General features: G+C 45.8%; 1 protein-coding gene across 10 annotated transcripts in view; it reads left to right on the forward strand.

Moving 5' to 3' along the window:
* Positions 1 to 376: 376 nt before the first annotated feature.
* ZNF608 (zinc finger protein 608) overlaps positions 377 to 13,481 on the forward strand; it is an 85,839-nt gene continuing 72,734 nt past the window's right edge. For 3 of the 10 annotated variants that reach the window (XM_085528846.1, XM_085528843.1, XM_085528850.1), the window contains exons 1-2: positions 2,133 to 2,426; positions 3,390 to 4,440. In XM_085528846.1, coding sequence (XP_085384972.1) covers positions 3,550 to 4,440 — 891 coding nt within the window. In that variant the 5' untranslated portion in view covers positions 2,133 to 2,426; positions 3,390 to 3,549. Of the gene's footprint in view, positions 732 to 2,132; positions 2,427 to 3,131; positions 3,190 to 3,389; positions 4,441 to 4,496; positions 5,026 to 5,750; positions 6,054 to 6,454; positions 7,496 to 13,481 lie in introns of those variants that run through there. The other 7 variants (XM_015850051.2, XM_015850050.3, XM_085528849.1 and 4 more) reach the window with 5 other exon arrangements.

Below are 13,481 nucleotides of genomic sequence, written 5' to 3' on the forward strand. Positions count from 1 at the left end.
AATCCCGGCGCAGTGGCGCTCCACCTTGGTTTTCTGTCTTGCTCACCCCTCTCTTCCGCCCCCCCCCCCCCCCCCGCTTTTTTTATTTTTTTCCCCTTTTTATTCTTTAAAGCTTTCAGTGCTAAGGGAGGTAATTGAAAGGAGAAGCGAGATTTGTATCCGGCTGGCTACAGCCGGCACGGCCCGATGGGCTGCGGGGGTGCGCGCAGAGACCTGCGTGTGCCCCGCGTGTCCGCGCGTCCCGCGTGTGTATGTGTGTGCGCCTCGCTGCTCACAACCCGCCGGCAAGCATGCAGGAGGAAAGACAGCCAATAAAAAGGCCCGATTTCATAAAAGCTGGGTTTTCATTGGCCGGGAGGGAAGGGGCATTCTGAACAAAGAAAAGTCCCTTTCAGGTACCGCTCCGGTCCCACTCCCCCTCCGCGGCCGCCGCGGGGGCACGCCGGGCCCGTGCGTGTGTGTGCGCGCGTGCGTGCGTGCGGGGGGCGGCCGGGCCTCCCCCGTGCTTCTGTATTATTATTTTTTTAATTTTATTTTAATTTTCCTCTTTAGGAAGGTTCATGGTATCTGGTGCTCTCCTTCTGCCCAATACAATAAATCTGTTGAAGACATTAGATTTTTTATTTTATTATTTTATTATTTTTTTTTTTCCAAAAAAATAAAAAGCGGCTGCAACAAACACACACCCAGTGCAGTTAGAAGGAACAGGCCACCTCCATCCAATACAGACCGTAAGTACGGTTGCGTGGTGTGTCTGTAGCACGAAGAGGGGGTGATTTTTTATAATTATTATTTTTATTTTTTTTATTTTTTTTTTTTTCCAACAAGGGTAGCGCTGAGTGTTGGGAGTGTGCCCGACGACGGCACGCTGCCCGGGGGTGCCGCGGGGCAGAGCCCGCACAGCTCGGCGCTGCGGTGCCAGGTGCCTCGCGAACACGCTGCCGGGAGGGAGCGGGGCGGGCGGGGAATAGGGGGGGTGAATGGGAGGGGTGGTGGGGATGCGGCGGGTCCGCCGTACAGCCCGTCACCCCGCTGGCTCGACGGGACGGGCGGCCCGCAGGACCCTACCACCCATCTTTACCGCGGCGCAGCCAATGGCGCCCGGTGGGCTCACGTGAGGCTCGCGGTAACGGAACCGCAGCGCCGCGGGGGTTGGCGGCGATGCTTCGCAACCCGCCCCGCCTCTCCCCCCCCTCTCCTCCCCCCTGCCGCCGCCGCCGGCTCATTAGGCGCTCGGCTTCCCCCCGCCACTAATTAACAACGCCGCGCTGTGGCTCCGCTCCGCGCCGTCCGGCGAGCGGGGGAGGGGCCGCACGCCGGGCTACAACGAGGGGGGAGCGGCCTGTCCTGAAAAAAGGTCGCCGGCTGCGTCTCGCCGGGCTCCAATTACCGCAGAGCGCAGCGCGCTGCTGAGCGCCGCTGTCGGTACGGCGCTGCCGGGGGGCGCGCAGCCCGGCCTTACCCCCTCTCTATTCCCCCTCCCCCCCCTCGCGGTATCAGCTTGGCTCTCCCCGCCCCGCCCCCACGCCCCCTCAAGTTACTCGAAGAAATCAGATCTGTCAGGACGGGCGAAAAAAATGCCACTTCCCAGCGAGCGGGCGGAATCCAGCCCGGATTTTCAGTCCTTTCTTCTCCTTTTCTCCCTTCCTCCCTTTCACTAATTTACCCGATGTTAGCACATTCTGCCGGTAACACCCGGCCGCCTGTGGGCTGTCGCACGGGATCGTTACTCACTGCTCAGGCGGGCTCCGGGCGCGGGGCTGAAGATGGAGTGGGAAGTTGGGGATAACATTTTTCTTTTATTTTTTTAAACAAATTACTGTGATTATTATTATTATTATTAATTATTAATTATTAATTACGGTTCCGTGCTTTACTCAGGAAAAGCGAGGGAAAAAAAAAAAGCAAAAACAACAACAACAACAAAAAGCCAACAAAACTAAACAAAACAAAAAAAAAGCATAAAAAAAAAACAAAAAAAAAAAAACAACAGCAAGCCAAACCAACCAAAACCTGATGCTCCGGTTCTAACCGTGAACGCTGCCTACCGGCATGCAGAGCTGTAAGTGAGGAACAGCTTCTTTTTTTTTTTTTTTTTTTTTTATTTTTTCTTCTTTTTCTTCTTCTTCTTCTTTTTTTTTTTAATTATTTTTGTAAGCGAGGAGGAAAAAAACAAACAAACAAAAACAACAACAGCAACAAAAAAAAAACCAACCAAACAACCAAACAAAAAAAAAAAAAGGACCTCTGATCCGAGTGCCAAAGTAGGGGAGATGTGTCACTGACCGGGGCTGCGATGGTACTTGCTGCCTACTGCGTGATCGCTTGCTCTCTGAGTAAAATGAGGCACAGAGCTGTTGCTGAAACGAGTGGGAGCAGCACTTTTGATTTGCTGGTTTAATTAAAAAAATGATAAAGGACTGAAGGTAAGCATTCTGCATCTCTCTGTATAAATGTTTCGATAAGCGGCTGTAAAAGGGAGAGATCCCTTTAAAAATCGTTTTAACTGAGCTTTGTCAAACACACACTCATTTGCGGTCACTGAGGCCACCTTGGTGCAGATCACTTAAAGTGTATGTCTTAATCAGTTTCCTGTACAGTCAGTAATACTGTATTTAACAGACCTAACAATCGTGTGACTGCTAGAACTGCTTGTAGGACTGTGATCTTGAGCTGATGTTTTTAAGAAAGATCTATATTTCTTTCCTTTCTTCTCCTTCTTCTTCTTTTTAAACCGTGGGTTTTGATGTTTTTTTTTCATTCATGCTTACGGGTTGTTTGTTTTTAATAGAAACCTTATTGTGTGAAGGAAAATCAGGTTCCTCCCTTCCTTCGACCTCCTCTACCCCCCTCCATAAAAAAGAAAAGGGGGAGGGGGGCTTAAGTACAAAAAAGATAATACAGAAATAACACAAAACTTCAAGGGTCTGGTTTAAAGCCACAAAATCCATGGAATGCGGTGAAGAGTGAGCCTGTGTACTTCCTTTTCTGCCTCTGGTGCCTAGGTGGTGGTCCTGGGGTTAAATTACAACATGTGCTCCCACAGCTAGGCACCAGCTCTGAGGCTGCTGTTTCCTGAGCTTTGTGGATTTAAATCACCTAGTTAATGGATTTTTATTATTATTATTTTTTTTTTCCCCTTTTTCTTTTCTTTTCCTGGACGTGGCTTTGGAGGATGCTGGGAGACAAGTAGGTTAAGGATGCTCACTGTGAAAGCATGACAGCTATTGCCTCTGGTTTAACAAACTTAAGGGGGATGTGGGGGAAATAAAAACAAAAACATGGGTAGCAGAATATCTCGGTCCCCCCTCCTTGGCCTTTTTCTACTAATTGTGTTATACTCTACTAAGACCCAGACAAGACATGTTTGACTTTTCCTCTCCTCACAGGAAAAGGTGGATGTGGACCACAAGTTACGAACCCAGACACACCTGGAAAAGGAGAACGAGAAGAATTAAACCTAGAAAAGCCCAGCGGAGATAAACGAATGTCCCCACACCTCCAAAGGAAAGTTCATCCAATTTTTACTCTAGAGATCTCATCTTCAGGATGTCATTGAACACTTCCAGTACAGGAAAAGGTGTGGATCCAAACACAGTTGACACTTACGACAGTGGCGATGATTGGGAAATCGGTGTTGGGAATTTAATAATCGATCTGGACGCCGATTTGGAGAAAGACAGACAGAAATTTGAGATGAATAATTCTACCAATACCACCAGCAGCAGCAGCGCCAGCTCCAAGGATTGTGGGGCTCTGGCTTCCAGTGGGGCTAATACTACCTCAGCCTTAGCTGATGGCCTAAAATTTGCTTCTGTTCAGCCCTCCGCTCCCCAGGGGAATTCCTCTCACAAAGAGACTAGTAAATCAAAAGTGAAAAGGAGTAAAACTTCTAAGGATGCTAATAAATCTCTGCCTTCTGCTGCCTTGTATGGGATTCCTGAGATCAGCAGTGCTGGCAAGAGGCAGGAAGTCCAAGGGCGCCCTGGAGAGGCAACTGGCATGAATTCAGCACTGGGTCAAAGCGGGAGCGGTAACCCAAACGGCAATAATAACAGCACCAGCAGCACCACCGCCATTGCCTCTTGTGGGAAAAACAAGGAGGAGAAACCATGTAAAAACCAGGGCAGCCGAGGCGCCAAGCGGGATAAGGATGCGGGGAAGTCCCGGAAGGACAAGCAGCACGACCTGCAGCTCGCCCCCCCCAGCGGCCCCGGGGGCGGCGGCGGTGGCCAGGTCCCCCCCGGGCACCTCTATGGCTACGGGTCCAAGGGCGGCGGGGGGAGCGGCAGCCCCTTCCACTGCACCGCCGCTGCAGCCGCCGGGGAAGTTAGCAAAGGTGCCCCGGATTCAGGGTTAATGGGGAACACTATTTTGGTAAAAAAGGAAGAGGAGGAGGAGGAGAGCCACAGGCGAGTCAAGAAACTGAAGACAGAAAAGGTAGGACAAAGCCCCTGTCCTCTGCATCCCCCCTGTCTGTGACGGCTTGCTTCGTGGTACACCTCTGTCCTCCCCCCCACCGACGGCGAGGTGCCCCGCAGCCCGACCCGCTCACGGCGGCACGCACCCGCCCTCCCGCACCCCACGCAGCTGCGGGTGTTCGCGGGCCGTCCCGCAGCGCCGCCGGGAGGCGTCGGCGGGGACGCGGGCTCCTTCCGTGGGGGACGAGGGGCGCCGACGGCTCGGCGTGCGCGGCGCGACGGGCCCCGACGTGCGGGGCGTGCGGCGGCGGGCGGGGCCTCCGGGCCTCCCGAGGGCGGGGGGTTGGTGGGGGGTGGGGGGCGCGGAGCTCTGTTATTCCTGCGGGTCGGGCCGCCGGTGTGCCGAGCGGTGACATGCAGAAGGGGCGCCGATCGGAGCTGTGCGCTTTCCTTCCCCGCGTCGGCGTAGCGGAGGGTGCTTCCCCGACGAATGCCCACCGTCGCGCTTTGGGGGAGGGCGGGCGCTGTGCCGGCATCCTGCCCTGCCCGCGCACTGAGGGCTCGGGCCCGCGGCTGCCGGCGGGGTGCCCGAGGCACCGGCAAGGTGAGCGGTGCCGGGTGGCCCGGAGCTCTCTGCTGGTATCGCGTCGTCTGTGAGTGCCGCTCCCCGAGCAGCGCCGCTGGGAAAACGCGCTGACGGAGCGTCCTGCGAGTGTCGGCAGGGCCGAGGTGTTGGGGAAGAAGTCACCTTTTCTTAGGGCCCGTCTGTGCTGCTCTCTCGTTTCGGAGATGTTGAAGGTTTTGTAGCGTCCAAGTCGACTTTCCAGGATTGGATTTGCGTGTTTGTGATATGAGCTATCAGTAAAAATCCGAATATATATATATATATATATATATATATATACATATACTTATATATATATATATATATATATTTCAAGGACTTGCATTCAAGACAGGAAATAACATGAATTTCTCATTGTGTGAGTGTTACTGCTTTTAATGTAGCGTATCTGTGGATGAATTTGAAATGAGCCTTTTTGACCTTGTCTAAACGCGGACGAGAAAAGAGACAAATGGATGTAATTCATACGTATACGTTTCCACTTTTATTTATGGGAGGTTCTTTTCACCGTGAAAAGGTGTCAGAAAGTCTCCTGCTCCCTCTATTAACTTAGTACAGTAGGCATTTGCTTTTGTTGCCAATGGTCTTCAAATTGCAGCTCTCTAATCTGTTTTAACTATCTAGATAAATTGCCCTAATCCAGTCCTCACAATGGCCGTGGTTAAGGAGTCAGAGCCGTTTGATTGGATTCAGTGGCTGCCTGGAATGTGGGAGGTACTGCCCTTTTGCAACCCCCTTAGCCTTTTAATCTTCCAGCCAAATGTTCACATTCAACAATTTTGTTTAGCTGGCAATCTGAACATTGCAGTATCTCAAAGGCTGCTGTCATGGCAACAGAGATTAGAGAGCGGTGTGGTTTCTCCCGTTTTTGTGTTCTTTTTCCCTCTCGGGTCACACGGGAGACCGCACGAAGGATACACAAACGTGTGGGACGCTGCGCAGTGCGCTGCTTATCGTTATGGGTTTTTTTGTTTGTTTGTTTTTGTTCTCGCTTTGGCTGGAGCTGGGTATGCATCACTTGCACAAAGTACCTTGTATCCGGAGATATATAGTTTTCAAGCCTGCATGTTAAAAATCAATTTCCATTTATCGTCATGTTGTGAAAGGCATGTCTCATGAATTTGGATGTGTCCTGCTAGACAGAAAGGAGTTAATGCCCGCTGGGTCAAAATCCAAAGGTTTTTGTGTGTGGTGTGAAAGACAATGCTGCATTTGTTTACTATTTGTGAAAAGCTTGGAGCGGATTCCCAGGACTTGTAGTCACTGTTTAGTTTTCACAGCGTGCTTCAGTGTCTATTTTTGGTCTATTTATTCTGTTTCCTTGCTGCGGAAAGTCGTGTAAAACATCATAAATTGATCTTACGAAGCCTAATTAAATCAGTGACTGTGTTCTGCTGGCTTTTTTTTTTTCTTTTTTTTCTTCTTCTTCTTTTTTTTTAATGCAGAAACCAAACCGCAAATATGTTGTAAAAGTTGCCACTCCCCTGCTATGTGGATAAAGTCAAAGCATGCTGTAATTCTCAGATGTTTGAGCTATATTCGTGCAGCCCATTCTGTGGTTAAGCCACCGGTGACATGTCTGAATAAGTAGCTTTGACAGGTAGGCTAACCACTCCTCAGGTTCCTGGTGTTAAAACCTGTCTCCATTTTCCATCCCCTATCCTCCACGCGCTGCCATTTTTAGCACAGTTACTGTCTGTCAGCGAGAACAAATCTTCCTCTTTTTAGCTGCGTTTCCGTATTTCTAACAGCTGCTACATTGTTTATCTACAGGCATTTACTTTGTGTGCATTACGGGAGGACTGCAGCAGCCACAGCTTAACTGAGATACGGGAGAGTTGTATTTGGCATGTAGAGATCTGTGTGCTTAGGTGAAGGTAATGCAGAAAATCTGGAGCTGTGGCCCAAGGTGCTGAGCTGCAGCTTGTAACTGGATGCTTGGTGACACTCAGGAGTGAATGTCCCTCTTGTATGGCATATTGCTTCTCCTTTGGTTGTATAAAGGAGATGAACACTCTGGCTGGTGTTGTCTGTTTCGCCTCGGTGTATTGTGGCAGGACTGGGGGTGAGCTATGCTTCATCGGGAGGCCTTGTGATTTGTGCCCGCTGATGTAAATCATTTAAGTGCACGCTTTGATTAATGATGTGACAGAGATATGCTTTTCATGTACTGTCCAGGCTGGCCTTGGATGTAGCTTATTCACTGTGAAATAAAAGGGCAAGCAGGTCACCCACTTCAATTAAAGAACAAAGTCTATTGTTGTTTGACAGCAAACTGTTTTGAAAGCTGCACTGGGGATCTGGCTGTTGCGGAGCAATAAGGGCAGGCGCCCGCAGCGGCATGGCTGGGGCCTGCTGGGCCTGGCGGGCTGGGCATGGGGCTGGAGGCAGCACTAGGAGCCTGCAGCCTGGCGGGGAGCTGCTGGGAAAGCACCTCTCTTCAGCATCGGTAATTTTACAATTTTAATAACTTCATAAATACCCAGTAAAAGGGAAGGGATTGATTATCCAGATGTCACGAGGTTAACCATGTTCTCCGTGTTAAAGGGGCTTGCTGCAAGACTATTCTAATTACAGCTTTATAAAGACTTGTTTTTCCAAAGTAGCGTTTTATAGTCCAATAAATGAAATGTATGTTAAAAGTGCTAAGCAGAATCTTCTGTAACCACAGAGGTGTTCAATAACTGGATTCAAGTAACATGGAAAGTACCATCTGTTCCTAGTTTCCAGCCTAAAGACAGGAATTGAGTGGTTGACATTTGTTCATATTTTTGAGGCTTTTTTCTTTATTATTATTATTATTTTAAAAAGTTCACCTGGCTCTTTATGGAAGCCCTGTAAGATGCAGTAATACAGGAGAGGCTGTGAAAACACGTGTTCGTACAGACAGTTAACCAGTTCTGCTTTCATGTAAAGAGATTTCCAGAAGCTCAGTCACTGAAAGATTCCTAATAGGGAATCACCTCCCGCAGGCAAACACAATAGGGGTCAGGTCCTGAAAGGTCTCGCTGTTTAGCTAGAACCTCAATGATGCTGTTTTTCCTGAAGAAGTAAGAGGAAGGAGGAGGGGCGAAAATAAATAAATAAATAAATATTAGTAATAAAAAAATGACTCTCAAAAGGCAACTTTAGCAAGCTCTTATCAGCTAACTAATTATGTGTGGTAAAACCATTGACAAAAGTTTTCCATGCACGAGCTGTTGATGGCAGGAAAGCTACTCTTTTATAGATAACTGGAGTCCTGTGCTGTTTGGTGATATGATTCCTGTCTGCAGCCTAAGCGCTGGATAAAGCACCATCCGGCCTTTGTTTGTCCCTTCCACTGAAGCTAATAACTGGTCTTATGCCACCCATGATAAAGAAGGTTATCTGTGCCTTCTCTGATAGAAGGCAGGCAGGTCAGTAGTGGGCTGTGGGCACTCCTGTACAATGCTGACCAGACCCCTGGCTTCATTCTGCGGCATGCTGTGCCTTCCCACAAGGGCTTGGTCTCTGGGATATTTGCTTGTTGATGATGGCACAAGTCAGAAGTCTGAAAGGCACAGGTCTTCTTGCATGCTGAAACTCACATGGTGGGTGTCTAAGAAGTAGTGGCGGTGTTGCTCAGAAGTCCTGTCCCCAGGCTTGCTATCACTGATGCCTGTGGGAGAGACTGGGCTGCTCTCTGTTAACTGTACGTGTACTATGCATGTCGAACAAACACCATGTCCCTGGTTTGCTGTGCCATCCCTGCAGTCCCGCATTTGCATGGGCAGCCTGAATGTGGTTATGTCAGTGACAGCAGGACTCCTCTTGTGGTTGCTCTGTAAAGCAGTTGTATTAAATATAACAGTTTTGAAAAAAATAAAGGAAGTAAAGAATAATGAAAATTAGGGAGGGCACTGTTGATAGTAGGTGGGAGTGTGGAATATAGTGGTACCCCCTGCATGTTGAAAACTTGCCATCCACAGGGCTGCTTATGCACCTTCTTTATGGACTGCTGAAGATGCCCAGAAGATCCATCATCATGCTTGGCTCTGGCATACCTGCAGTCCCAGAACTGTGGTTAAAGGCCACAAAACAGGGTCTGTGTAGCAATAGGTCAGAATGACCTTCCTGAACAGAGGGTGCACAATATCTGAGCACAAGCTTTGTCAGGAGTGTGTTTGTGGGAACACCAGTGTTCCTCTGCTATCAGAACTACTACTTTTGCCCACATTTTTGATAAATTCCCTATTGTGTGTTGACATCACCCACTCCTGGAGACAGATTGTCTCACTTTGCTTGGTGTTGTAGTTGCTGGATGTTCTCTGCTTCTCAGAACACTCTGTTTTGAATTGTCTGTCAGCTGTGTGTGGCAGATTTATCCTTTTGTTTGTGAGTAGAACTGCAGACCAAACCACGTCTTCGTCTGTCTTGCTCTGAACTTCATACAAGGCATCAGCAACCAGGTTATTCTTTACTTGGTGCAGTTGACGCTATGCTGACTTCACATTGTTCTTACATAGTGTTCAAATGTACATTATGCATGTCACTGCATTTCCTGAAAGGATGGAAAGGTTATCTGACTTCTCAGTTGTTCCTTATTGCCTGCAATGAAAATACATCCTCTCATGGGCCCTTGGGTGGTGGTCATATCCATGGATGCAGTGACTTTGTTTTCAGGGATGGCCATGGTTTTGCGAAACCCTTATGTTTCTGTAGTTAAACTTGCACATCAAGGTGCTATTTTTATTTCTTAAGAGCAATCACGGGGAAAATACCCGTTAAAAAAATAAATATATATAAATCTGGTCTGCACGTAACATTCCCCATTGGGTGAAGGAAAGTGTAATGCTGGTCTGTGAAAATTTCTGAGTATGATGTAATGGCAAAATATAAATAGCTCTTTACAATTTACAGAGCTTATGTATGTTTCTTTTTTAATTCAGTCTGGCAAACTTTTTCCCTTGCCACACTAGCATGTTTCTGCTCCAGCACTTCTGTGCTGCAGCTCTTAACTGAACAGTGTAGCAGGACAAGCTTTCACATTTTAATTTGTTTAAAAATATGCTTGAAATGAGATAATTCAAATAACAATTATAACTAGCTTTTGCAGCAGAACATGAGGAGCTTTCTTAATGTGAGATTTTAAATTCGAAGATTTTTTATTTTTTATTTTTTTTAATTGCATTCATAAATTAAAACCAGAGCTTACTGTGGGCTGTAAGTAGCCATTTGGGCAGAAGTGAAGTTTAAACTGTGACTTGGAGTTGTGTTATAGCCAGGGTTTCAATAAGCACTCCCTGTTGTATTTCATCTTAATTCTGACAAAATGGTCTTGGCAATTGAAACAGAAACATGTGGATGAAAGGCTGTGAAGCTATTCAGAGTGACTTGACTGACAAGCAAGTTCTTTGTAGTGTTTTTCATCTTTTTGAGAAAGCAGAAAGAAAATTCAAGGGAGTAGAAATGGTTTCTTCTTGTGGCCCCGTGCATGTGTACATAGACGCATTCTCTGTGCTTATAAACAGGACTCTTTGGATAATGAGATCTGAAGGAGTAGGGTAAGCTGCAGGGAATGAGATAGGATTGAGGACTGCATAGCATGTTGTTCTTCTGCTTGAAGTGTTTGATTACCAAGAAAGGTTTGATATGTCAATTTTTCTAGTAGGCTAGCACATACTGATAAAACTTGGCTTCTCTACCATCTCCCCACAGTGTCCATTGAGGCTGTTCAGAGCAAACTCATAGAGAATTTAAATTTGAAGTTCTTTTTTCTTTACCCTAGTAAATTTTGAAGTCAGGAAGCGCAGTGTTAAATTGTGTCTTTGCCCATAAACCTTCCTCAACCATTATGACTTAACAGTCTTTAGAAATAATGAATGATGAAAACCTGGTTCTCCCCTCACCCCCGTCTTCCTTCTCCAGTTTTTGATTTGTCCTAGCCTAAATCTTATTCCCAGGCACAAACCCAGCTTTGCTAGGGTGATTCAGTCTCCTGAGAATCTCTGCTGTCAAGTAATAACGTCAGAAAAATGTGCCCGTGGGGTTATTTGAAGCATATGCCAATAGTTGTGCGCGAATGTAATTTATTGCAGTCAGAAGAGAGAACTAAAATCTATTGATTGTGGTTACTTGTTGTTTGCAGAGCACTGATATTCTAGTTGTTGAATTGTCTTGTCATGTTAACCAGCAAGCAGATGGCATTATGCCACAGACGCATATTTTACTTCAAGGAACTATGGAGGTTTTGATGTGTGTTTTTTTTTTTTTTTTTTGTTTTTTTTTGTTTTTTTTTGCTATTTTTCTCCCCCCTCTTATTTCCCCTGTGGCTTCTTTTTATTGAAGAGTAACATGAGAAGACCTGGTAGCAATTTTATTGCTTTCCCATAACAGTTTGAAATAATAGCTTAGTCTTTGGTTGCCAGTCAAGTTTCTACTAGTCAGCTTTTTTGTCATGTGGCAGTGTCGTATAAATAGTATATTTGCAGTTTGTTCTCAGTAACTGGCTCTGTTTTTTATGCTTCAATTAGCAATGGAAGACTGAGTTCCAATTGGTTGCACTTTCCTAAACTACTCAAACTCGCCCTCTGTCATTCTGATTTTGGCAAAATCTGGCTTCTCACAGTTTTGAGTTGTTGGTTTTTTGTTTGTTTGTTTGTTTTGTGTGTGCTATCTTTGGAGTTAATTTAGGGCTCTGTTATATCCACTGCCTATCATGAATTTGCACACTCGAATGCCATAGCCTTCCCTGGTGGGTTTTAGTGGTCTTGTTTTGAACTGTGGTAGAAATCGTTCTCTGTATTCCCATAGGTGATCATTAGACAAACACTGGTTTTATGATTTTCATTGCTTCTTTCAACCATTAAGAAGAATTGAAAGCCAGTTGTAATCTCTGTTCTCACAGCTTGCGGGGCCAGACCGAATTATTTTTGGATTTCCTGTTACCTCCTTGGCCAGATTTATGCAGATGGCTCATGTTAAAAGCAACAATAATGTTTGAATTGGAAGGGTTTGGTCTTCATTCTTCATGGAGAACTGTTTATTTGTGTGTGGTTTGCCACACTACATGGATAGCGCTATCAAATCTGTCCTTTATTATAGGCTTGCAGCAGCAGAGTAATGGCAGTAGTTGAATGTCTCAGAGTTTCATGTTCTTGCCAATTCTGTTTTGAAGAAGGAGAATGGAACTAGATCTGTATCTCCACAGCAAAAGGTAATGGTTAGAAGGAAATGCAATTAGAAATAAGCCTCATTTCTCAAGTCAATCCTGTTTTGCTGCAAGAAATTTCAAATGTGATTTAGTAAATATCGAGGGAGTTGTTCGGTTAGCTTACACTGAAGATACAGATCTAATACTCCAGAGGTATGCTGGTTGTATCGAGCGTGTTTGACGTGAAATCTTACCAGTTACTTTTTGCCCAGGGTTTAGTGATAGGCAGTGTATGTTGAGTTGGCTCCTGGAATTTGAAGGAAACATTTTGTTGTAATCTGAAAACAGTTTGAAAATTGTTGTTCTACACCCAGTGTTACTGAAAATCTTTTTTGTAGACCTCAAGTAAGGTGTAGTGTTACATGATCCTTTTAAGGATAGGATTGTATAAACGTATGCATATGTATATAAATAAATACAATTTGTGCTTGTATGTGTGTACATATATGTACGAGTATAGGGTGTGTGCATGCACACATCCATGAAGAAAATCTACTTTTTAAATAAAAACAGCAGCTGATTTTTGGCCGGTATTCTTTATTTACATTTCTTGTCCAGATCCCTTAATAGGCTTTACTGTGACATTGCACCAGATGCCGTACATTGAAGGAGAAAGCTAACAGCTATTTCCTTTATGGCAATGGTACATTTTCCTTTACACTTTAATTTTTATACACTCCTCCAGCCTTTCCTAGTCACCTCTTAAAAAGAGTTTTTCCTTTTGCCTCTGATTTATCTGTCTACAGGTTTCTGTGTTACTGCCCACTTTAGAAATATGAAAACTTGGTTTATTTATTTATTTTTCTTCTGTTAAGAGCTTATTGCTTTGACTGTTGCTCAACTCAGCTAAGCAGTCATTACATTATGTCTGGGTGAGCCCTGCTTGAGATGAGTCCAGGTTACAAAACAGAGCCCACTATGACCACCAATTTGATTCTTCCTGTAGCAGCCCAAGTCACTGCATGATTTGTATTTTATTTTTTTTTCCCACCACCTGCATTCGTGTTTTTTCGTTCTTACTCTTTCCTTCCTCATCTCTCTGAAAATAAGAGGTTCATGTCTGTGGGCTGTTATTGCTGAGATATGACTGAGAATTGCATGCAGTACAGTGAAGCACATTCATTTTCAGCTAGTACCCGTTTATTGCCTTGAGCATTGTAAATCTGTCAGCTCTTCACGATGCTTTCACCTCTTTCTTCATTTGCTCCAGCTTCTAGTTTGACAATGTTCCCCTGAGGCAGAATTTTAATCTGCTTCCAAT

The sequence above is a fragment of the Coturnix japonica genome, chromosome Z (assembly GCF_054131305.1).
Source record: "Coturnix japonica strain WE chromosome Z, WE-NBRP24, whole genome shotgun sequence".
In the NCBI taxonomy this organism is placed as follows: domain Eukaryota; kingdom Metazoa; phylum Chordata; class Aves; order Galliformes; family Phasianidae; genus Coturnix; species Coturnix japonica.